The 23,984-nt window shown below is 43.1% G+C and overlaps 1 protein-coding gene across 7 annotated transcripts in view; it reads right to left on the bottom strand.

The window, feature by feature from the left end:
• STK38L (serine/threonine kinase 38 like) overlaps positions 1–23,984 on the bottom strand; it is a 492,424-nt gene that overhangs the window by 215,218 nt on the left and 253,222 nt on the right. For all 7 annotated transcript variants that reach the window (XM_085652796.1, XM_085652799.1, XM_085652802.1 and 4 more), the window contains 3 exons: positions 20,356–20,478; positions 19,994–20,077; positions 1,756–1,879 (listed from right to left, as the gene is read on the bottom strand). In XM_085652796.1, coding sequence (XP_085508922.1) covers positions 1,756–1,879; positions 19,994–20,077; positions 20,356–20,478 — 331 coding nt within the window. The remainder of the gene's footprint in view (positions 1–1,755; positions 1,880–19,993; positions 20,078–20,355; positions 20,479–23,984) is intronic.

Raw genomic sequence — 23,984 nt, 5'->3', positions numbered from 1 at the left:
CGGAACCAACACAGAAGTGGTGAGTGAGGAGGAGAAGCAACGGACATGCCAGTTTGGGAATATCTGACATGGCTAATGTGCATCAACGTATGCGTTCCAGATGTATCCTTGTGAACATATAAGGTAAATGAATGCAAATTCAGATTACCATTATTTTGGCTGTATGTCTGTTTGTTCATATTTGACCTTGACATTGTGATAGACACTTGTCCCAGACTACCGACGCATCAGGTGTTATACCTATGACATTGTATGAATAACTCAACACTTTCACAGTTCTTGAAATAAGGACAGATGGCATCTGAGTCATAGGCAGACATGACAGTGATTCTGCATAAATTGAGGAAAATGGCTACTTCCATTACCTTAGATGGAGTCGGAGACTACTTAAAATGGACCGCAGGGGCTTTACTTCAGTTGTGGGTAGAGTGCCTGCTTTAAATTGGATTTTAGTGATAGATATGTGAGGACCCTGATGATTTCTCAATGAAATTCACAAAAACACACCCAGCCCTTGTAGTCCAAGTTTAGTGTGGCCGGAGACTTGAGACATCTTGAAAATACATTTTGGGTCAGTCTGTAGAAAAGCAAACCGGGACTACGGAAAAGAGGTAGGGTTGCCCCCAGGAACTATTATCTCATTGGTTAGAGAGTGTACGGGAATCTCTCCCAGCTACTGGCTGGTGCCAAGCATAAATGTGGCACCTCCATCAGAATACTACTGGACCTGTGAAAGGTTATTAGGTGGACTGAAGCTGGTGCACTTGGTATGTCTGACCTGTGAGAAGGACCTGAGGAAGTTTAAGTCCTTTTCACTTAAAATCCCAGGACAGAAATATTTCCAAGGATCATAAAGCTGATCCCCCAGGGTGGTTCCAGTGACAAAGCTGAAAACAACATTCCCGCAGAGAATCACAGCTGAGCAGTAGAAACTGGACTGAACATTGCCGATGCCCTCTGTCCGGCACACTGATAGCCTCTAAGTGTTGCCCCTGTGGTTCTGAGTGCCTTGGATGGGTACACCTGTGGTTGTTTTGGGCACCAAAAGAAGTTTGGGAACTGTTTCAACACTTCAGCTCCAATCCTACGAGCGGCCTAACTGTAAAAAGTATCCAACCAGCAGTACCATGGCGTCGGATTCAATGTCAGACTTGTCTTATGTGAAGAAGAGTTTTAACTCTGAAAAACAACAAAGTCCCTTTTCAGATGGGAACTTAGAAACTTTTTCGACCTTCCCTACTTCCAGGCCCACCATAACTGGTGAAACCGACCGGCATTACGTTGTTTTCACCCTCAAAATCGCACCCAGTCCCAGTCTACTGCGATAATTGACAAACATTGGCGATTTGCAACTTTTTGACTTAAATGTTTAAAAAATCATATGGCCGGTTACCACTTACTGGATTTTTGTCGTTTTAGTGACATTTTGCATAATAAATTATTCTCTATTTTTAGAACTCTGAGTGGGATTTTCATTGTGTTGTGGTTTGGACTTTCACTGCTTTTGTACTTCTAAATGATTTAAACTTTTTCATTACGTTACGCCTGTCTACTTTGTGGCATAGCTACCAGAGGTTGAGCCCAGATTTAAATTATTGAAACTGTTGACTGGATCCAACAGGATAGTAACTTTGTGAATTGTGGTGGGCACAAAACGAATAAAGCTCTCTCGCACTACTGCTGCTCCTTAAAATAAAAATGAAGCAGCTCAAATTCACAAACTGTTTCACAAATTACACTGACATTTCCACTTACCTCCAGGAAGAAACTCCATTATGAGGTATAGGTTCCTTTTGTCTTGAAAACTGTAAAACATCTTTACAACCCAGGCACCATCTGCTTCCACCAGGATGTCTCGCTCTGCTCGAATATGGGCCACCTACAATTCAAAGGAATCCATATAAGTTCCCACAGATTCCTTTTAACACTGCATGAATTTGGTAGATAAACATAAAACATTTGCTGAAACAACAATTCCAGAAAAAGTGTTTGAGTACGAAACCTGTCCCGGCTTTTTGAGATTGTCCATGGCACCAAGCTTATTGAAGGGTTCCATTTAGAGACACTTCACTTTTCTTTGGATGGATGTACAATACCAATGCCAAAACACTCTGTCTTTGTAGTATGTACATTACAAAACCCTTAGCTTCTGGAACTCGAACTTCCATACCCACCTCCTTACGAAAGTCAAAGTATGCAATTTATCTCTTACAATCTGTGACCAGCAAGAGTCACGTTTCCATCCCAATGCATAATTGTTGGGGTGTTCCTAAGAACAGCGATGGTTATTAGCCATCAAACTATTCTAAAATACATACAGTTTGGGGGAAGAGTTCCCGAAAGAAGAATACTTCACAAGCAGTAATGTATCAAATGGAATTTAAAAGGTGAGAATGGAAATTTAAAAACAGAAGCAAAAGAAGTGGGTAACCACTGCTGCACCAGGTCAAATACACCCCCACAATGAGCTATTTCAGAATCTCAGGTGCCTACTAACAATCTTTGTTGTGAGAAAGATGCGGTCAATTATTCTTATGTTCGGTCTTTGACAAACTGGCCAAAGACCGAACATACAAGATTAATAACAGACAACAATTTTTTTAAACTATTTTTATTTTTCACTTTATTAGACAATAAGAAGAAAGATATGAATAGGCATACAAAAACAGTATATTTCCCCACTAGAAGAGGTCACTGTCATACATAGGTAGACGCAGGAATATTATTATATTTGTTGTTGGGTGGGGGTGATTTTATGTATTTATTTATTTTGAGTTTTATAGAGCGCGAACCAGACCCGTGAGGGTATCAGAGCACTTTACAGGGTTGACAGGTGGTAAAAACAGTCTTAGGACGGGTGTATACAATTGGGATAAGAACAGGAAGATGCATTATACAAGGAAAGAAATAATAGGCAGTAACATATCCCGGATACAGTTGGGATATAAACAGGTAGATACATTATATGAGAAACCAAGCTGTCTCAATTCCCGGGTGGGATGCCCAGAAGTGCCGGGTAGGTATCATCCGGAAGAACCATGGGTAAGGCCGTAATAGAAGGAGAAACAAAATCACTGAGGTGATTGAAATGCAAGCGTTAGGAGAGGAATTTGCCCATAAGGAAAGTTTTGGCCTCCATTTTAAAATGTGCCAAAGATGGAAGTCTTAAGTTGGTGGGCGGGAGTGAGTTCCATATTTTTGGGGCGGCCCCAGTGAAGGTCCGATTGTAAAAAAAACAAATTCTCGCAAGCGTGCTGGTTGGAGCAAAAGGTCTCTGGCGAATCGTGAGTTTCTGGCTCCTCCGGATATCACGAGTTTCTGGGTGAGAAAAGCTAGGGAATTGGAGTATAGAGCCTTGTGAGTGATGCAAGCCAGCTTAAGTTGGATTCTGGCCTCGAGAGGAAGCCAGTTTAGAGCTTTAAGGTGGGGAGAGATATGGTTGAATTTCTTTGATCCGGTTAGGAGACTGGCGGCGGCGTTGAGGCAGGCTTTCAATGGTGCCAAAGAGTTCTTGGGTAGACCTGCGAGGGTAGAGCATCCATATTCTAGTCGGGAGATGACTAGTGCCTGGGTTGCCACTTTTAGGTCGGGGTGTTGACGAAAGGTTTCAGGTGTCTTAGGTAGTTCAGGTGAAATCGGGCAGTTTTGGCCATCGAGTTCATATGGCCACGCATATTCAAGTTGCAGTCTAGGGTTATTCCCAGGGATTTAGCAGAATCCACAATGGTAGGAGGGCAGTTTAACGCTGTGAATGCCTTGATCCATTCCTGAATTTCTGAATTGGTTTTAGGTGGGGAGATAAGGAGAAATTCCGTTTTTTTCTGCTTTAAGTTTGAGCTGGTTAGAGGTGAGCCAATGCACAGTCAGCTTCAAGACCTCATTCAGGGAGTGAATGTCCTCAGGAGAAGAGATTTTAATGTAGATCTGTGTGTCGTCAGCATACATGTGGTAGGCAATGTTGGTGGTGCGTAGCCCCTCTGTGAGCGGTTCAAGGTAAAGATTGAAGAGGGTAGGGGACAGGGTTCATCCTTGGGGGACTCCAACCGTGATCGGAGAGGGAGCGGAAGTTGCCGTTGATTAGGTTTCTCTGTGAGCGATTCTGGACGAAGGACCTAAACCATTCAAGGACGGTGCCATCCAATCCCATGCGGAGTTTGAGGTGTTCCAGGAGAGTTTCGTGGTTGAACGTATCGAACGCAGAGGATAGGTCTAGGAGGATTAGGAGACAGATTTTGCCTTGGTCAAGGTGTTGGAGGGCATCATCTACGATGTGGAGGAGGGTGGTTTCCGTGCTGTGTCCAGGTCTGAACCCGGATTGGAAGTCATCAAGCAGGTGGAAGTTGGTAATGTGTTGGCTCAGCTGCTGTTGCACACATTTCTCCAGAACTTTTGCTAGGAGTGGGATGTTCGATATCAGTCTATAGTTGTCAGGGGAAGCAGGATCCAGCGTAGGTTTTTTTTAAGATGGGGACGACTTGTCCGGCTTTAAGAGTTGGGTATCGATCCCTGTAGGAGGGATGCGTTGATTATTGCAGTCCAAGAAGGGATGATCGCCTGAGAGGCAGCGGCTAGGCAGTTAGAAGGGAGAGGATCATTGTAGTGCTTGTTCGGGTTTAAGGAGGATAACATTTTCGAGACAGTGTGTTTGTCATAGACTTTAAAGTTGGACCAGTGCGCTAGATTTTTGGGTGAAGTGTGGGAGGGCAGTGCGAAGAGAAGAGGTAAAGCAGGCATATATTGTGAGTGCGTTGTGGAATTAAGTTAGTTTCCTAGGGAAGTGATTTTGTCACAGAAGGAGGAAAATTCCTCGCATGATATTAGAGATTTAGGGGTTTCTTTGGAGGTTTTAGCCAGGTTGTTAGATTGATGTTTGACCAGGTCAAACAGCTTGCGAGGTCTGTTCTTGGCGTTCTCCAGTTCGGTTCTGAAGAATTATTTTTTGCGTTGAGGATTTTTGAGAATGTTCGATATAGTTGTGGAATAATGATCAGTGAGGTTGTTGACCGTAGTGAGATGAGGGGTGGGGCAGACTCACAGCAGGCAGACAGTTTCCCGTGGTCACGGTTCTTGGTGTCTCTAACCCAACGTTTGGGAATCAAAGGTTGTGGTGTCCAAGTCTTGTGGGTGCCAGGCAGAAGGAAGGTGATAGCGTGGTGGTCAGACCAATCACATGGGTTTAATAGAGATAAGTTTGACCGCTGAATCCTTGGCGATGATCCAGTCTAGAATGGCGCCTTTCGAGTGAATTGGGAGTGAGCAGGCTTGGTTAAGGGCTTGGGCGGCCAAAAAAGTCTCTGATGGCATTGATCTGAGGGTCCTTGGGGTCATTCCAGTGCAAGTAAAAGTCGCCAAGGAAAATTTCATTAGAGTTAGGGGAGGCCTTGGCTGTGATGATTTCCATGAGGAGGTCAGTGAAGGTGTCATTCGTGCCTGGGGGGTGATAAAAGATATGCAGTCTGCACAGTTGGGAAGTGCAAGGTATTCGCAGGAGTCTGTAGGATCAGCCAGAAGTTCAGTAATATGGAGGTTAGAGCGGCAGATGCACGCAATGTCTGCCCCTTTTTTATGGGATTGCTTGTCCAGCCTTACGATGTTGTAATTGGGTGGGACTAAGAGGTCTAAGCAGGGCGATGAGGATTCATTGAGCCAAGATTCAGTCAAGACCGCTAAGTCCGATTTTTGGCTCAGGATGAGATCGGCGACATCAGAGAGCAGCAGTTAATTAGGAGGCCGGATAGTGGGGGGGCCGGAGTGTATGTCATGAGTAGGGGCAGAGATGGGTACTGGCGCTAGGTTGCTGCTGATCACTCTTCTTTTGCGGAGGGTAGCTGATCTGTTGGGGTTGGTTGTAACCGTGCGGATAGGGTGTTTGTCACTCAGATCTGGGGGGTATGGGCTAATTAGGGCCGAAGATCCAACAGTGAACAACACAAAAGAAGCACATTAAAGAATGATTACGGACAAACATATTCTTAACTTAAGTAACTGCTCCCCAGCCCATTTGTCTTAGACCAACTCCACCCAATCACGGTCTACAGGCCTACAAGGCCTGCAGTAGCTATCGGACCCTGGGGGCATGCTAACACCTGTTGTGCGGAGTTATCTTTCATATATGTCAAGAAGGGGGTCCATATTTTATTAAAGCACAGCTTCATGTCTCGTATTGTAGCCTTCAAACTCTCCATGGCGTACAAGTCCCGGACTACAAAGCCATAGTAGGGATCTCTGGGCCCTTTCACCGGAAGGCAATTACCAGTCACGCAGCCAGGAAACTGTGTGTGATCAACTTGCCTGAAGAGGGGTTGAGATGGTGAAGTCCCTCCCCATCTGGCACCCCCAGGAGCGCCTGAAGGGGGTGGGGATTGATCAACTGTTCAGGATCTCTGAGATTTGGGAAACACTGGCTTCTAAAAATCGGCCCCAACCAGGGATACCCACCAAATGTGGATATATGTGCCTCGAATCACACACTCCGCCAACAAATGTCGCTCGTTCCCATCAGTGCGACTAGCGAACCGGGGTGAGATACCAGCACAGAAGCAATTTATATAGCGTCTTCCTTGTACTGGGTACATACAGAAGTCTTAGCCGCTCTCTGCCATGGGAAACATCCATTACAACGCAGGCATTACATCACACTGCTTTTACAACGCATTATAAGGTAAGTAATGGAGATTTTTTAGTTTTAGGCTGGGTATGGGTTTTGGGGTAGATGGGGAATAGTAATTTTTACCCCTACACTATCCAACACAAAGTATTATGAGTTGTAATGGTATGCTTTGCAATGGAATGTGTTGTAATGGTAGTTTTGGAAAATGCGTTGTAATGGCATGCGTTGTAAAGTCATGCGATGCAATGGTAGTTGCGATGTAAAAATCGCATTGTAAAAGCATGCTTTGTAATTGTTTGCATTGTAACGTCATATATTCCTCTGCCATATTGGGCCCCCGTCACATTCGTCTATTTCCATTCTCAGATCTTGTGACCAGTGTACGATATAGCCAACTTTAGCAATGAATGACCAACAATTTTGACACTGTACTTTATTGCTTTTAACTGTACATATTAATTTAAAACATTTTCATTACTCTTATACGTATTCACCGCACCATTACATATTTCTGTGTATTTTGCTACCACTCAATTTTTGGTAGCACTCAAATGTTTTAACCAATTCTAAATTAATTATACGGTCATTTCTTGATCAGCATAACATTCATATGCAGAGAACATTCTTTCAACAGCAGCATTTGTGACGGAAGCAGCAGGTTCAGTTCTTAAGCGTAAAGAAAACCAGCATTGGCATAGCCAATAGGTCTCGCTTTTGGAACCTTATAAGTGCTTAGCCATGCAACAGTTGATGTTGTTGCACCAAGGATATTGTGCTGCATAACTAAATACTTATAAGGTCCCAAAAGCGAGACCTATTGGCTATGCCAATGCTGGTTTTCTTTACGCTTAAGAACTGAACCTGCTGCTTCCGTCACAAATGCTGCTGTTGAAAGAATGTTCTCTGCATATGAATGTTATTACCTAATACAGGATTGTAAATTCTGTGGCACAATAAAAATGAATAAAATTGGTTAAAAAAATAACACGGGATATATGGTTCATAAAAAATGGCTGGAAAATAATGAAGTAAACAGATATGGTGGAAGTGATACTGGATTAGACACCACAATAATGTAACCGAAGGAGACCCAGTCACTGTACAAAACACAAACACAAGACAATAGTTAATCTTTCTTTAAAAACAATAACAAATCAGGAAACTAAGAGTCTCTGCTGTTGCCAAAAGTCGCAGCTTACTTTTGAGGCTTTTGATGCCTGGAACACTTCAAGCACTTTTTCTTGTGTGTGTGTTGTGCTTGCTTTGCACCTAGTCATTATGCAGTTGACGTGAGAGGAGAGGCTGAGGAACTTATCTCTTACATTTTTCCATGGAATCGAGACTACCCCAGCTTGAAGGTGCACGTTTTCCTCTTCGGATTCTGCGAGGGACTCCACATTAGCTTTGCCTCATGCTGGCATTATCAGTTGCCTGGCTCCCTTCCCCTGCAGCTACTCGACGCCCTCCGCCTGGTTTTTCCTGCAGGCTGGTCTTGTTATACACAGCGCCCTGGAAAGGCGTGGTTGGCACAGGGTTAGAAGCAGATACTGCTGTGCCAATTTAATGTTTAAGGCCAATGCAGTCTAAGGGAATCCTGCACCTGCTGTAGCTGGGTTGGTGTAAACAGACTCCGGAAGGGCCACTGGTAGCAGTTGATCGCCATGGAACTCCTTCCTTTCTTGTCATTTTACGCGATGTGCTGCAAAATTGTGTGTGCCCCAAAAAGCAGAGCAGCGAGAGGTTAGAATAAAACAGACTTCTTTACACGCTGTAAACCCTGCCTGGGATGAATCTAATACCACATAGTCTTAGAGTTGTGCCATTCCTGTATTGTCTTACCCTCGACCTTAATTTATTTGTTTATTTACTGATTATAGTGTTTTTATCCAAATCATTTGACCAACTACTTTAATGGTACAAATGAAAGGAGAGATGCATAAAGCGGTGGTGAAATAGGAATAATTCTTAACGTTTTTTTAAAAACTTGATCGTACAGAAAGTGGAAGCTCTTTCCATAAATTGGAGCCAATAGTGCAAGAGAACAGAAATGAGACATGCATGGAGGATATGGCGCAGTGAGAAGACAAAGTGGCAGAAAACAAAGGCACGCGGCGAGACGGCAACAAGGAGATGAGTAAGCAGCATGGAAGGGGTAGAGATGCACACAGCAAGAAAGCAAAACGAAAACTGGGAGAAGGTTTGGGGGGGTGGGTTGAGCACAGAAGCACACGGCAAGACAAAACAACCTGAAGACCGGAGTCGATGGCAAAGAAGCACAGACAGAGCAACACGGAGAAGGGAGTAAATAAGCACACAGTGAGATGGAGCAAAGTGGAGATGGATGGGAGAAGCACATGAAGAGGCAGAGCTACATGGAGATGTGGGGAGGCCGATAAGCATATGAAGAAGATAGTTGGAGAATATACGCACTCTCGTAGAGTGCTTCTCTAAAGAGGCCAAGCATTGGCTGCGCAGAATGTAATGTAATGAACAGCCATCTTTATAGAGGAGAACAGGATGTACAGTGACATTGGTTTGAATTTATTGTGAATGATTTTGGGGAATGGAAATCTGTCATATTTGCGTGTGTACTCAAAACTTGCCGACTGAGTATTATGAAACACTTACTAGCCTTCGAGGGCCGATGAATTTACTTTTAAATATTTTTGCTTTCTACTGCCGCTGTGTGCGTGTTGCTTGAACTAAAGGAAACGAAAAGTGAGGGAGGGGGAAAAGACGAGGGGACGGAAAGTGTGCTTTTCTAAAGTGCGCTGCGTAAGTGAAAGTGATCGCGATGCACTTCACTTAATGACCCGTGAAAGACAGATGGCGGCTGCGCGCGTGCACGCTCGCTTGAACGCAAGCGGTAGGCCAGCCAAAGCATGGGGTAGCACTTTCAAAACCCTGCTTACTAAATATCTCGCCTGAGCAGCACATGCATGCGTTGGCTCAGGCGAGACCTAAAAATCTGTCGCTTTGTGGAATCTAGTGGGTCTGTAATTATCCGTAAATAATTTCTTCCGAAAGATCATTTTCATTTCAACTTTTACAATTCTCGGGTTTTCTTTCTCTTTTACTTTGTAGCACTGTGTTTGTGATCCCACTTCCCTTCTGAGCACCTTCTTTTATTTCCAATCTCCTCTTTCTAGATTAACAGACGACCCTGGTGAACCACTCCATGTCATCCCATTACCAGAGGGGTTTACGCATTCAAATCACTACTTATTGTAGAGCAGACTTCAGTTCTTCCAATTGCTGGGCCTGTGTTCTCTACAAGGCCACTTACTTCTATTGCCTCACCTTTTCTTAATTATTCTTTATTGAAGCTTAAAGTTTTCATGTATCCCTCTTATTGCGGGAAATCCTGTTTACCTTGACATGACCTTATCTTCCACCCGCACGGTATAGACCCAGCCAGATACACCCTTCTGAGACTCACTGTCAAATTGCTACTATGAGGCTGCTAACCCCTGATCCTTTTCTCCTTCAACTACATTGAGCTTCTGGGTCGAACTTGAAGGTTATCAGGCTGCTGGGCTTTCCTAGCAACCAAGCAAAATACAAGCAGAGCTACCAATGTGGATCATTTTGAAGTATTTTTGCCTTGAGACATTTTTACACATGCTATTTTGCACTGCAACATTTTGAATGGGGAGTTTCTGCCAGGCAATGCTTTAATATCCCAAAAAAACTGCAAGGCAATTAGATAAAAGATTGCAAACATTGGTCAAGAACCGCTAACCAGAGGAAAATAAATAAATAGCGTTTGCAGAATTCCTGCAGTTTCAACATATTTCAAAAATCTCATCCTTTCAGCTTTTTAGTACTACAACCACACAACTCCACTTCATGTAGTTAATAACTCCCTCAATAACTTCTGATACCTCACAAGGAAAACCCTTAAAAGTCCTGTACCTACAGCAGTGAGACCATCAAATGCATAAATTAAAATTACTTTTCGTGCAGTGATGCCAGCAATCAATCACTAAATTCCATTCCCTCCTTCCTGCTAGCTTTTTACTCATCTCACTTAAATGAGGAGAGGGATTTCCTCCACCACTGAAAGAGGCACAGACGCGGACTAAAAGTTCTGTTAGTAAACACACTCTCAAACTATATTTTACGGTCCTCTCTGCTAGGAATGATCTATGGAGGGTGAAACAATTTGGGTTGTAAGTAACATTTCCCAACAGCTTAATCACAAGGAGAAAGATTGCAGGCTTTTCTCCCTCATCTCACTAGTTATGAAATCACCTAATAGTAATATGAGCAAATCTCTAAATCGCCACAATGGCCAACATAAGCGGTCTTGTGCTGCGTTTGGGATGACCTACTTCATTAAAAGTGGCACTTTCTTCAAAATGCATTATCTAAAATGTAGTACTGTTAAGGATGTTTATGTCAGGGTTTCAAGGGGGTCAATAAATGGTAGGAGTAATAAGATTAGAAATGGAAACATCTTTCAGATGACTAAAAAAAAAAATTATAAAATATTATATTAAGTTTTTGCAAAATATTAAAACAGCCCAATAGTATTTAAATACACTTCATTTTCATCATGGACATCCAGAACCACCTAGATGTCCTACTACGCGGCAAGTGCGCTTAGTTATTAATTTTAAAACACCCTTCAAATTACCAAGCTTGCCCAATAACATGCAAGACATTTAAAAACCACAATAGAGTCTTTAAGTAAAATTCATAAGGATGCTACATTTCCCTCACTCTCACCATTTGAGTGCATATGTGGATCAAAATATCTGATCATTCAAAGCACGTGCATTATAGTGAGAACCTGTCATAATTCCATACCTTCTTCCAAATTCCGGTTAGCCAAAAATCTTAGCTCAAGTATGAACGACATATCATTTTGGGGTTCACAGCATAAACAATATGGTTAGACATCAGCATATAGTTGTGGTTACTAATTTCCATACTATTCATGAAATGACAACCGTGTGACTTTCCAGACTGCATAGATATAAGACCATTGGATTTAAAATAGATGCACTGTCAGTTTGGAGGCATAGAGGCGTAGCAGCATTGCAATGTCTTGTATTATATTTCTTAAAAAGTGGGCGAAGATATAGTCTGCTTACTAGCAGAGAAAAAGTGCATAGCAACAATGTGCAGGATTGATTTATCACCACCTTGTGTGCAGAACCAGGAGGTGCCATGATTCTTGTTCGACCAGTTCCTAGCGAAGGACCTAAACTTCATAAATAAAGCTCTATTTTTCTGAAAAAGGTTGGTCCAGGTATTTCTCAGACCAAGGGGTCGATTTTCTTTCCTGGCGCGATGTAAACAGATTATCTCCGTGCATTCTTGACCTCCATAACCAGTACCTTTCTTTAATTATTCCTAAGATTGAAGTAAGTCTAAGGATTAGTTCACAGCTTGTGACCTGCTGGTCAAGGACCTTGCAATATGGCTTAGGTGTGGTACTGTGAGAAAGTGCCATCTTTCTTGCATGGTATGCCCCCACTTTTTGCTGAATTGCTGATGTACTTTGACTGAGTGTGCCCTGGGCTCCTGCTAATCAGGTACCCTGGGTCTATGTTCCTTCACTAAAACGGTGTTGAAGCCTAAACCCAATTGGCATCTCTGGCCACATGTCAGCCCCTGGTAAATCGTACACTAGGTACCCAGGGCCTTGGGACCAGAGAAGGCCCCTAAGGGCTGCAGCACTTATTCTGCCACCCTTAGAGGCCCTGTACCCTGAGACACACAGACACAGAGACAGACACACAGACACAGACACAGAGACAGACACACAGACACAGACACAGACACACAGACACACAGACACAGACACAGACACACAGACACAGACACAGAGACAGACACACAGACACAGAGACAGACACACAGACACAGACACACAGAGACAGACACACAGACACAGACACACAGACACAGAGACAGAGAGACAGACACAGACAGACACAGACAGACACAGAGACAGAGAGACAGACACAGACAGACACAGAGACAGAGAGACAGACAGACACAGACAGACACAGAGACAGAGAGACAGACACAGACAGACACAGAGACAGAGAGACAGACACAGACACAGAGACAGACACAGAGACAGAGAGAGAGACAGAGAGAGAGAGAGACAGACACAGAGAGACAGAGAGACAGACACACACACACACACCCCCCCCCCCTTGCAGGCTGAGTGTCTGGGTGCAGAACAAAACAGAGTCGACATGGCACACATCCCTGTGTGTCATGCCCACAACACACACTGCCCTGGCATACATCAGCCACCCTTCTAGCTCGGTGCCCTATGCCAGTGGTGTGGGTACAGGTGCATGAGCCCCGTGCCCCTACAGTACCCAGGTCCATTCCTGGGCACTGTAAGTGCAGTGCTGCCATTAAGAGTATATGGTGCTGGGAGGTCGTCAACACGAACTCCACAGCACAACACTGAAGACTGAGAAGTTTGGTATCAAACTTCTCAGCACATTAAACCCGCACCGATGCCAGTGTGGGATTTAATGTATAATGCACGACAGAGGGAATCTTAGAGATGCCCCCTGAACCTAACCTACAATCCACGTCTTGTCTGAGGGGCTGCCTAGGCTGCCACAGAGCAGACATGTTGCTGGACCCCTGGGTAGAGAGCCATCCGCTCTCCTGGGCCTGCAACAATGCACATCCTGGGAGAGGTGCTCGGTCTCCTCCTCCAGGATGGGCAGGGGAAGCTTCAAAGGCATGCCACCTTTGTGAGCTTCTCCAGGCTACTTGCTGTACTCAGCAACTGGCCCCTACCGGTTCTGACCCCCACTCTGGCGGGAAGACTGGCCGGAAACCCCAAGGAAGGAAAGGGGGCGTGCCAGCCTCTGTCAACCTCACCCCTCAGGTGGGGGAGGCAAGGTAGAGCACATCTAAGGGCTCTCACCATCTTGAAGATGGGAAGCCCTGCCCAATCAGGACTAGGCTACTGCCCTCCTCCCAAAGGAGAGTGGCAGGATAGGGGGGTTTACCCACCCCAGGGAAGGGACCCATTGGTCCCTGCCCTTTACCTACCTGTAACGCCCCTAAATTTAGTATTTAGGGTCATCCTGAACCTTCCTTCCTCAGATCCAGATTCCGAAACAAGAAAGAAGAACAAGGAACAAGACCTGCCGTGCGTCTGCTAACAAGAGGAAGACACCAACTGATTTGGCCCCAGCCCTACCGGCCAGTCGGCCAGCGAACCTGCTCCTACTAAACCCCGGCATCTTCAGTGGTCAGCAACCTCAAAAACCCCGGAGGACCTGACTGCCTTGTGACTAACTACCTGGGACTCCCACGAGCAGTGGTACTGCTCAAAGCAAGTAACTGACCCCTGGCATCAGCCAGGAACCGCGAACCCTGCACACTCTGCACCCACCGAGCCTGGCCTGTGCTGGAGTGAACAAAGACCACGAGGACGTCCCCCTGGCGACTGTGCCCCGAATCCAGCACCCAAGGACCCACCTCGACGCTCCTGACGCCGCCTGCAGCCCCAGAACCAGGAACCCCTCCAACCGCGACCAGCAGAGGGTAAGATTTCCCAACAGCAAAAGGCACCGCTGCACCCGGCTCCCTGTGCCCAACTCCTGGGTGCCTACCTATCCTCCAACTACCCAACTTACCTCTCGAAGTGGTGGTCGCACCTGAAGAATCTTCGTCCCCGAGCTTGCAGCCTTTGTTCGTTCTTGAGCTTCTCCATTGAAATCCATTGAGCGCCCGACGGCTCAAAAGCACCCTGCACCCAGCCGCCTGAGTGCCCCTGGCAGTGCAACCTCTACACTAATCTACTTTCCCATTTGCCCTGAGCAAGTGACCAGGAGCCCAGCTTCCCACAGCCGCGTGGCCTGCTAGCCAGCAGCCACCAACCAAAGGCCCCCTGCCTCCCATAGGATAACATTGGGCCTAACTCACTAAGCACCCGGCTGCCCCTGTGCCGCTGAGGGTGTAACAACTGTACTTACCTGACCCTTAACTCTGCCAGTCGAGTAGTTACCCAAAAGCCGATTACTCACTTCTCTTCCACAGGGTAACATTGACTGGTTTCACTTGGAAATTCTTCTAAGTGTCGAGTTTTGAAACTTTAAAATATTCATCTAAAATCAGCCGATTAACAAAAACGAATTTACTCACCTGCTATCAGGAGAGATCCCAGGGCTGGATCTTGGTGCCCAGCACTGACCCTGAAAAGTAATTACAACAGTACTTAACTTTAACTTGATTTTCCTCTATAGGATAACATTGCCTGGTTTTCACCAGAAATTCTTCTTAGTGTCGATTTTGCAAACTTACAAATATTTGTTAAAAATCGCCTGTATAACAAAAACACATTCTTTCAACTGTTTACAGGAGATGGATCCTGGATCCAGCCCTGGAACAACACTGAGTTAGAAAAAGTAACTATAACCCCACTTACCTGCTAAGTGAATTTCCTCCCATAGGATAACATTGGTGATTCTATGTGAAAAAGTTTGTCAACTTTTAAAATACAATAATATTCCTTAAAAATCACAACTGTAACCAAAACGTTTTTACTCAACTGTTTACAGGAGATGTCCCAGGACTGAATCCAGGATCCAGTCCTGTGGTAAGAAAAGTAATCCAAAAAGTAATCTATTGCATTTAACTAGAAATTCCCATTGAGCTCAATGTTATATTGTGTTTGAAATTGTGTTGCCTATTGCAACAACTGTACCTATTACATTCAAATGTCTATTGCATATTGAAAGTATTTATCTAAAGCATCTCATTCTGAAAAAGTATATTTTGATACCTATTTTTGGTTCTAAAATAAAACAACTATATATTTTTATACAAAACCATTGGCCTAGAGTTCAGTTCTTGAGTGTGTGAGACCATTTGCTGACTGAGTGTGTACAACAAATGCTTTACACTTTCCTCTGATACTGCCTTACTGCTCGACCAAACTACCACTTTAGAGAGTAAGGTTATATCTAACTTTAGCCTCTGCCAAACCTCTGGAGACTGTGGACTCTGTGCACACTGTACCTATTTGGGAACAGTATATACAGTGCCACTTTCTTACAGGTACATTTTATGAATTACTGTTTTTCCAGAGTTCGCGAAAAGGCTTAAGGTAGATTGCAAGGTGTGGGTTGCTCCATATTCGATGCTAGCATAAAAGTGGTAAAGCACAGCAAAACCTTCGATGTTGGTTATACCTCATTTATTTCTTAAAGCTGCATTTCGGGACCTGTGCCAAGCTGAAGGCACAAAATGCTTTTTTCTTTTATTTTTAGGAGACCAGGAGCCACGGTGCATCCCCAGAGCTCTGCCCCATACAGGGCTGCTGCCTGTGCTTCGGATTGGTAGTGTAGCAAAGCTGGTTCCGTCAATCTTTGTTCAAATATGCCGCTAAAACGCAAAACAGCATTTTACTTTTTGGGGCAGGCTAGCTTTGCTCTTGATTTGCTGCTTGGCTCAAGTTAGTTTTGCGTTGAGTCTTATTTCCAAAACATTAAAAAATCAACCTGATCCGGAGGCAGACGGTAAACTTTAAATATATTCCTTTAGCTGTGCCATGAATAAAGCAACTTGTTTATTTGTCTTGCTGATATTGATTGTGAGGTTCTTCTGTGTGCAGTAGTTTTCAAAACCCTAGAGTAACATATGTACAGAGAGTTCAGCAAATAATAAAATAGATATTATGCCCCTACCCCCTCCAAATGATTGGGCATCTAGATTTAGCACTAGTAAGTGCTTCACAACATTGTTAATAAATTAGTTAAATAATAAAGGCGCTAGGACACATCCATGCCTCGCGCCTGCTTTTATGGCAAAGGTTGATGTAGGCTCACCATTTGAGCCATATCTCACTGCAGCAGTGTTGATGAAGTTGTTTCACTGCGTTCAAGCTTTGTACAAATGCCAAGATTTTGCGGGATCTGCCAGTACTTAATTAGAAAACAAACTTAAATGCCAGGGCTCTCATCAGGAGGCCACTGCACCACACATTGCCCCTGCCATGCTGCCAATGCTGGTAACACCACAACTATTAACCATCACATTCCTACAAGTGTGACAATTCAGAACATTTCAGGACCCCAAAGCTATAGGAATGGCTTGGTCAGCGGGTAATAGTAATTTTTAAAGTATATTGAATTGATAATTAACTGTGGTTGTGGTCCTCTCTAAATCAGCCACACAGCGCCTCCTTGTGGCAGACTGTCATAAGCTACAGTGTTGACAATTAAGTGCCGGTGCAAAGCACTGGAAACCACGGCTCAAATTAAGCACTGGACTCTGCCAAAGGGATTGTCTAGCCCGAGAATTCAAAAGCTGTTTTAAGATCGATAAACATTATAAAGAGTGCTGAATCTTTTTTTATAAACCTACTTCAGGCATACACTGTACAATCTAGACGCTTGATGAATAGTGCCTTGTGACTTGCGATAAGCAGCTTGAAACGGTGACAAACTATTGCAGCAATCGACCAACAAATCTAACTTGGCATACACTTTACCAGCGCCATCAATAGTGAGATCAGGGGGTAGTGAGATGGATCATTTCGTGGAGCTTTTTTGTGCAGCCTTAAGAGGACAGCAGCTCTCCAACATGGAGGAACGTCCCCAAACTCCAAAATTCAATTAGGCAGCATAGTTAATATGGGCACCCCTACTGCCAAATTATTGCGGTTAGTGTCTGTTTGAATTCTATCCGGGCCCGGAGCTTTCATTTGCTTCTGGCTTAAAGTAACAACTTGAATGTACGATATCTGATTTTTCCAGAACGTTGTCGAAGAATGAATAGAATCAATGTCTTCACTGAGGCTTGGGGCACATTAATTCTGTTCACTTTGGTGGCCTTAAAATGCTCTATCCAAGAATGCATTACGAGGGTTTTAACCGTGCCTTCTCAGCCTCATCTAATTAAGCTCCAAAAGCGCTGTGTGTTCTTGTTTTGTATTACCAGCTTGAGTACTACCTATGCTTTGACGTGAAAAGTGTCCTTTTTAAATATCTAATTTACTGTTTGGATTCTTTCACTAATGTCATAAGGCGTTGCTCACCCATTGCAAAATTCCTTTTATGATGCAGAGCAATGCCTAACGATTTCTTTCGTTTAAGGCTTTCACTATCAAACCACTCGATGTCAGTGTTTTCCATGTTGCATTATCGCCCAACCGCGGAGTGTTTACTATTTTGAGCCAATTTTGGAGTTAATTTAAGTAGATTTTCCAACTTAGCAACAGGATCAACCGACTAAGTTTTAGCAGTTCTTTATATTCTCATTTTCATTTTTTGTCTAATTTGTGATTGGCCAACCTGGCAGGGTGCCAGCCAGCTTGCCACAGAATATTTTTCCTGTTCAGCAATGAATTTAGCCAACTCAATGGTCACAATAGTTCCAGGTCTTGCTCAAACTGGATTTTCAGGTCACTGTTCAAGAATCATGATCGCTCTTGACTCTCAGATCGACAACATGCCAGGACTCCATATCCATAAACATATAATCAATCAAGTTGTTGTATCTACCAGTTCTAAAAGTGAATAGTGTTGGACAACCAGAAACAGTTTGTCTATTAAAAGACAACATCTCGGTTCTGAGCAATAGTTCACATAGGAGACCACCACGTTTGGTGGTTCTGCACATCTCTAGTACCACCATCATCTATCTGGTCCAGTATTAAAGTCTCCATAGACAATAATAGTGTGGGATCTACTACTTTTTCCTTTGGACAAATCACGAAGGCCAGGAAATTTGTGGCATGCACTCTAAATAATTTCTGTAGTTCTTTTTTGCAGAGGAGTAATTTTTCAGATCGTCTGGTGGAAGGTAAATATTACAAAATATCAACAATCTGCTTGTGATTTGTGATTCTTACGTGCTGAATATAATTTACAATTTCACGTTTTGCCAATTTAGCTGTTCAGTTGTTAGCTGAGACCCAAATTGAAAGGCCACTCTTTGGCCTACCTATCCCTTCTTTCAATGCTAAATGTTGCATATCTGTCAAACTCTAGATCCTCCAGGGTCCAGGTTTCCTGAAAGCTGCAAATACTATAGGATTTAACAAATGAAACCCTGTCACGGTCTTCTAGTTTTGAACTCAGCCTGCTATATTATAACTTTGCATTTGTGCAAACCCGCTCTCTTTCAGAGTGGGTTGTAATTCCAATGCTCAGAACTACTAGAGCCCAAGTTGACATCACCGAGCGGTTGCCAGTGGCCGTGGACAAATGGGTATGCTGCTCACAGATTGGTGAAATGTAGGGCGATATAGGCTCATGCCTGATGGCTTATGCATTGATTATGGCTCAACTGCATGGACAGTGGAAGTAGCTACTGGCCCTTTCATATTAAAGGGTATGGTCCGTGACCAAGCAAACTTGGAATTCTCTAAAATTAGATTTCTGAGGATCAATACCATCACACTAGAGTAACTTCTATTAGGCGGAACATGGAACCATCTCCAATACAAACCTCTTGCACATAAAAAACGCATTTCACAATAACAGGTTTACTTAAAAGTACTAAGGGTGTGTAACTCCAAACTGACAGCACATACACCTAAACAAAAAAATGCTGTTCATGTTGTAGAAGTTGCTCTCTCTTGCATGCACTGACTAGGCAACTGGCATGAGAATCATGTTTGCAAGATTAAAAGTGTGCTGGGGGTATGTTCCCATTTGCCTTCCTATGTGGCTGAGCTATGTATGGCATGCTGGGAGTCGGAAAGCAGATAAGTATTCCGTAGAAAAAATAGTACAATCGAAATCAACAGTTTGAGGAGTGCCTAGCTGCCAATGTGCCTGATATAACTGACATGTCAAATGGATAGATGGGAATGTTTTCAGTTTAATAATGTATTTTTTGGATGAAGCAAAGAGGGAGAGAAAAATAATATCCTTACTCTAACAATAGCCCTCTTCCCAGACAGGTGTCAGTGGGACTTATTTCCACTGAGAGAAAGCCAAATACATTTCCTGAGCAGGACTACAGGTCACACACAGAATGAGCTCCCATTATAAAGGCTGTTGGCATAAGATGGATTCTGTGGATGTTGTGAGATATGAAGAATTAAGGAAATGAACTGAAAAAATACCAGGTTGAGTCGCTTCATTATATCATAGAGGAAATTACTTTTGGACTATGCAGTTGGATCCACTGCACAGTACAAATCCATTCTTATTATAGTTATCGAACTCTGTTAAGGGCAACACATGTTGGGCCACTCCAGGTCCCATCCTGAGGCAACAGGGAGCTACACTGCCATGCTCTATGGCCTTCGTTCCACTTGGGGACAGAAAAGTATCATGGGTTATAACTTAGAAGGAAGACCACTATTACTGTGAAAAACAGTGAAGCTCGATTCTTGAATCTTCAAAATCAGAATGTACAGTTTGACATTCTACAAACCTGCTCTTTTTCCAGCATATCTGACTTTCGCAAAATTTTCATTGCATAGATATGACCAGTGTCTTTCTTCTGGACAAGGCGCACCTAAAATGAAAGGAGATGACAAAACAAATGCTTAATGCGGAAAAGATGCAGTGTTTTGCGTCTCTGCTCTCATCGCCACGCTCCCTCAATGTACAGTATCTTATATTAAAAGTGAACACATTGCAAATGCCCCAAATTGTAGATAGGAGTTAAAGAATGTAAAATCGGAACGGATGGCTTTAGAATTTATGAAGGAATGTATGGGTTGGCCTCACTTGAATGAAAAGAGGATGCATAAAAGAAACAAAGCACTACGAACAAATACTTCAGGCACCAACCTCTCCAAACGCTCCTCTTCCAATGACCTTTAAAGATTCAAAGTCTTCCAGTCCAAGACGTGTTCTCTTGAGCCGTAAAAACTCAGTTTCTTTACGGGCATGTTGCGACCTCCGAAGCTTTTTCTGGAGAAAACATGGTTTTATTGCTGAATTTTTAGTTAGCCTGTGCAAGCTCACTTCATAGAAACATTTAAGTGTAAATAACATGTATAGTGCTACTTCTAAAAAATATTTGGAAAAACAAAAAAACATAACATAAACCGTACTGCAATGGTAAAATGAGTCATGATGAAAAATGTTTATTTTTACACTATTGATATAATATTCTACAAATGCAAATAGATGCAACATGTCACCTATAATAAAAACTATTCTCAATTATCAGTCACACACAAACTTAATAAAATTCTACAAAACTATGTATTTTCTTAAATTAAAAGTGTTATATTTAGCTTTTCTCTGCTTCATAGACATTACCCTTAGCCACACAAAACAAAACAGGCCAAGCGTGTCAGGTTTTTTTGGGTTCTTTTTTGCTGGGGGGGGGGGCGGACTCTCTTGCTCCTACTACTTTGAACTATGAACTAGAAATAACTGGGATTGCGTCAAAGATAATAAGGGCCATTACGACAAAATATTTCAGCCCAAGGGCAGAAAACCTCACTGCAAGACCTGCACACTGTCCAAGGGACCTTTATTTCAATTTTTTGAGGTCGAGAGAGGACAAGATTTTTCTTTTAATTCTTACACTGGCAGCAGTCAACCAACGTAAGTGAACCTCTGTGTCGGCCTCCTTTCGGTACCATTAGATAAGGCACATACATGTTCCTCCTATACAAAACCGTGGAAGTGAGGCTGGTAAAACATTAATGGTCATAAAGGCAGGAATCCCTAGTATGATTAATGATGCTTTTACCTTGTAAAGATGGGACAAAGGCACAAGGACAACAAAAGTTTTAGTGAAACTGCCACTTAAATTACGATACAGTAAGGTAAGTATGCACTATACTCGAACAAGTAATCACAACACAAAAATACAGATAGGAGAAGATTAATTCAGTCCTTAACCACATCCAGTTGGGGAGCTCAAACAGACTAGAGCCCCTTGAATGTAAAAATGTGTCCAAACATCACTCCACAAAGCAAACGAAACAGCACATTTGTGCGCCCAGGTGTGAGAAGGATTTATCTCCAGTTGAATATCTTTGCCATGCTGATAAAAATGTCACTTTCTTGTTCTATAATGCACATTCACGATTGTGGCACTAATAGTTATGAATCAATGAGCGCAACTCAGCCACCCCAATGATGCTGAAGCTTTATTGTGTTGACTCGGCAGACCTGCTCATACACATGCATCCAATGCTAGCATGAAAACTCTTGCACAAATATACAGACGTGATTGAACCTGAAGAAGAAGTAAATTACACTGTAAACGTATAAGCATGCAGCCTTCACAAAACCCCTCAGAGACTGATGCGTTAACTCGGACTATGTATCAAATCCAAGATCGACTAGGACGTAAACACTGTTCAAGATCAATCTACTTAAAAGCCGTTTCCAATATTTGCTATATATCTTAATCATCGGAGTTGATCAGTGAGCTCCTGAAGGGATCTAGATCAAATAAACTGGCCCAGTCAGTAGTAGTTATTCGGAAAGGGCAATTGAGTAGACTCCAACTAAATTAAAAAATGTATACATATAACGGTAGGATTTATGCATATTGCGCTCGCATTAAGAACCCAACTTTGCTGAACTGGGCTTTCCCATTCTTTGTTATTACTGTGAAACACAATTACCAACGACAGCCAAGTCGGAGGCATACCAGGATCACACACCATAACAACTTTCTTCTGTGTATTGTTTAAAATGTGCTTTATATCAATATACTTTGCTTTTTACTATCACTACTAAGGGACCACTTGACTAATTCCTCTACAACATACCCAAGCCTTTCATCAGCTAGCTGGCTCCCCTCTTTTCTTATCAATGTTCTGAAGAATTTGCGAACTACAACAAATTGTACCACTTTAATTAGACTGCAGCCATTTTATACTCAAGTGGAATGAATATGCACTGAAACCAGGATTAAAAAGCATCCCCGCTGTTCCTGCATCGGCTCAAAGGCTTTCACAACCTTAAGCGAGGGAACCCAAGACCCTGGCACGATCAATGCCGCTCTACTGTCGTCCTCAAAGTGATGAAGGTATTAAACATCAGACTGAAGGTAACATGCAGGTCGCAGGAATGTACACAATTCACAGAGCTAATTTATAGACTAAGAGTCACTGGTAATGTGGCCCTCCATGCATAAGGCTCTATGCATGTCCCGAAAGTTCACCACAGACACGTTAGATCTATTTGGCTCTTCAGAATTTTACTTAATACTTGTCATAATGTTACATCTATTGGTTTGTGACGCTGCATATTTCTCACACAAAAAGGACTGAAATGCAGACCATACTATGTACCAAGTAACAGATTTGTACACCAGACTTACATTATCGGGAATAAGAAACTACTGCAGCCTACATCGTTTGAACAGAGACGGCATGGCGTAAGTAGCAAAATGTAATGTAACGTTTCACACAGGAAAATAAACTTCTGCTTAATGTACCAACGGTATCCACTAGATGGCAATGTAGATAAAAACTGAAAAATATATTCACTGTATTTTGTATCTAGCACCCATAGGAAAATTTGTTGAACAGTGTTATGTTCCATATAGGTACCCCAATATCGGCTCAGGTAACGAATGCACCTTTCACCCCACATTCCCCTGATATTACACTAAATAACGGTTCTTAGTACTGACCCTTTACCTAGTTACGGTAATGTCCAAAGATGACATGAGTTTTCTCCAAAAAGCTTAAACCTCATTCATTATGCATGAGGATTCTTGAAATGACAGCAGGACTACCATCTCCTGCATAATAACTATGCATATGGGTCATTCCTTCCGTCATCCTAGTCCGACATGACACAGCAATGTATATCCCCAGGGGGGTACCACTTTGGGAATATATACACCATATCTTGCTGGGGTAGTCAGAGGAGAAAAGAACTTCCATGCTGACGCGAGACGCTGAGTTTCCTGCGCGCAGACACTCCAGCTCGCAGTGGTCTGACATCCCTTGCGGGGTGTCAATCTCGAGACCAAGACGGGGTCCACAGTCTCTCACTTCAGGTGATGGGGTCGACTTTATCCTAGAGGGATTCTTGGCTTTTACACCTACATACAAGCTAGATATACTTGGGTACATCTAGTTAGGGTCGCATCCTAGGAGTACACATTCTACTGTCTTGTATTTTATATACTTGCCTGTATTAATTGTTTAAGCACGATGGTAGACATCTACCATCTTTTTACTCCGTTAGTGCTTATACTCATTTATATCGGTTACTGTCTAGTGGTTGTTTCAACACACCTACTTTACACTAGAATGAGCTGGTTCAATAAATGCTTATTGAAAAACGTCCTCATCGTTTATTCTGTGTATCTCTCTGAGACAAAGAGAGCACGAGTGACTGAGCCAAAAGTAATGCACGGTTTCCACGATCCCTGATGGGACAGGATGGTCATGTTCGATAGTTGCCAAGAACTATTCTATCCTTGGTAGGGGTTT

Source organism: Triturus cristatus, chromosome 4_1 (assembly GCF_964204655.1).
Source record: "Triturus cristatus chromosome 4_1, aTriCri1.1, whole genome shotgun sequence".
NCBI lineage: Eukaryota > Metazoa > Chordata > Amphibia > Caudata > Salamandridae > Triturus > Triturus cristatus.
Note: the sequence above shows the minus strand (reverse complement) of the source record. Positions and strands in the feature narration are given on the sequence as shown.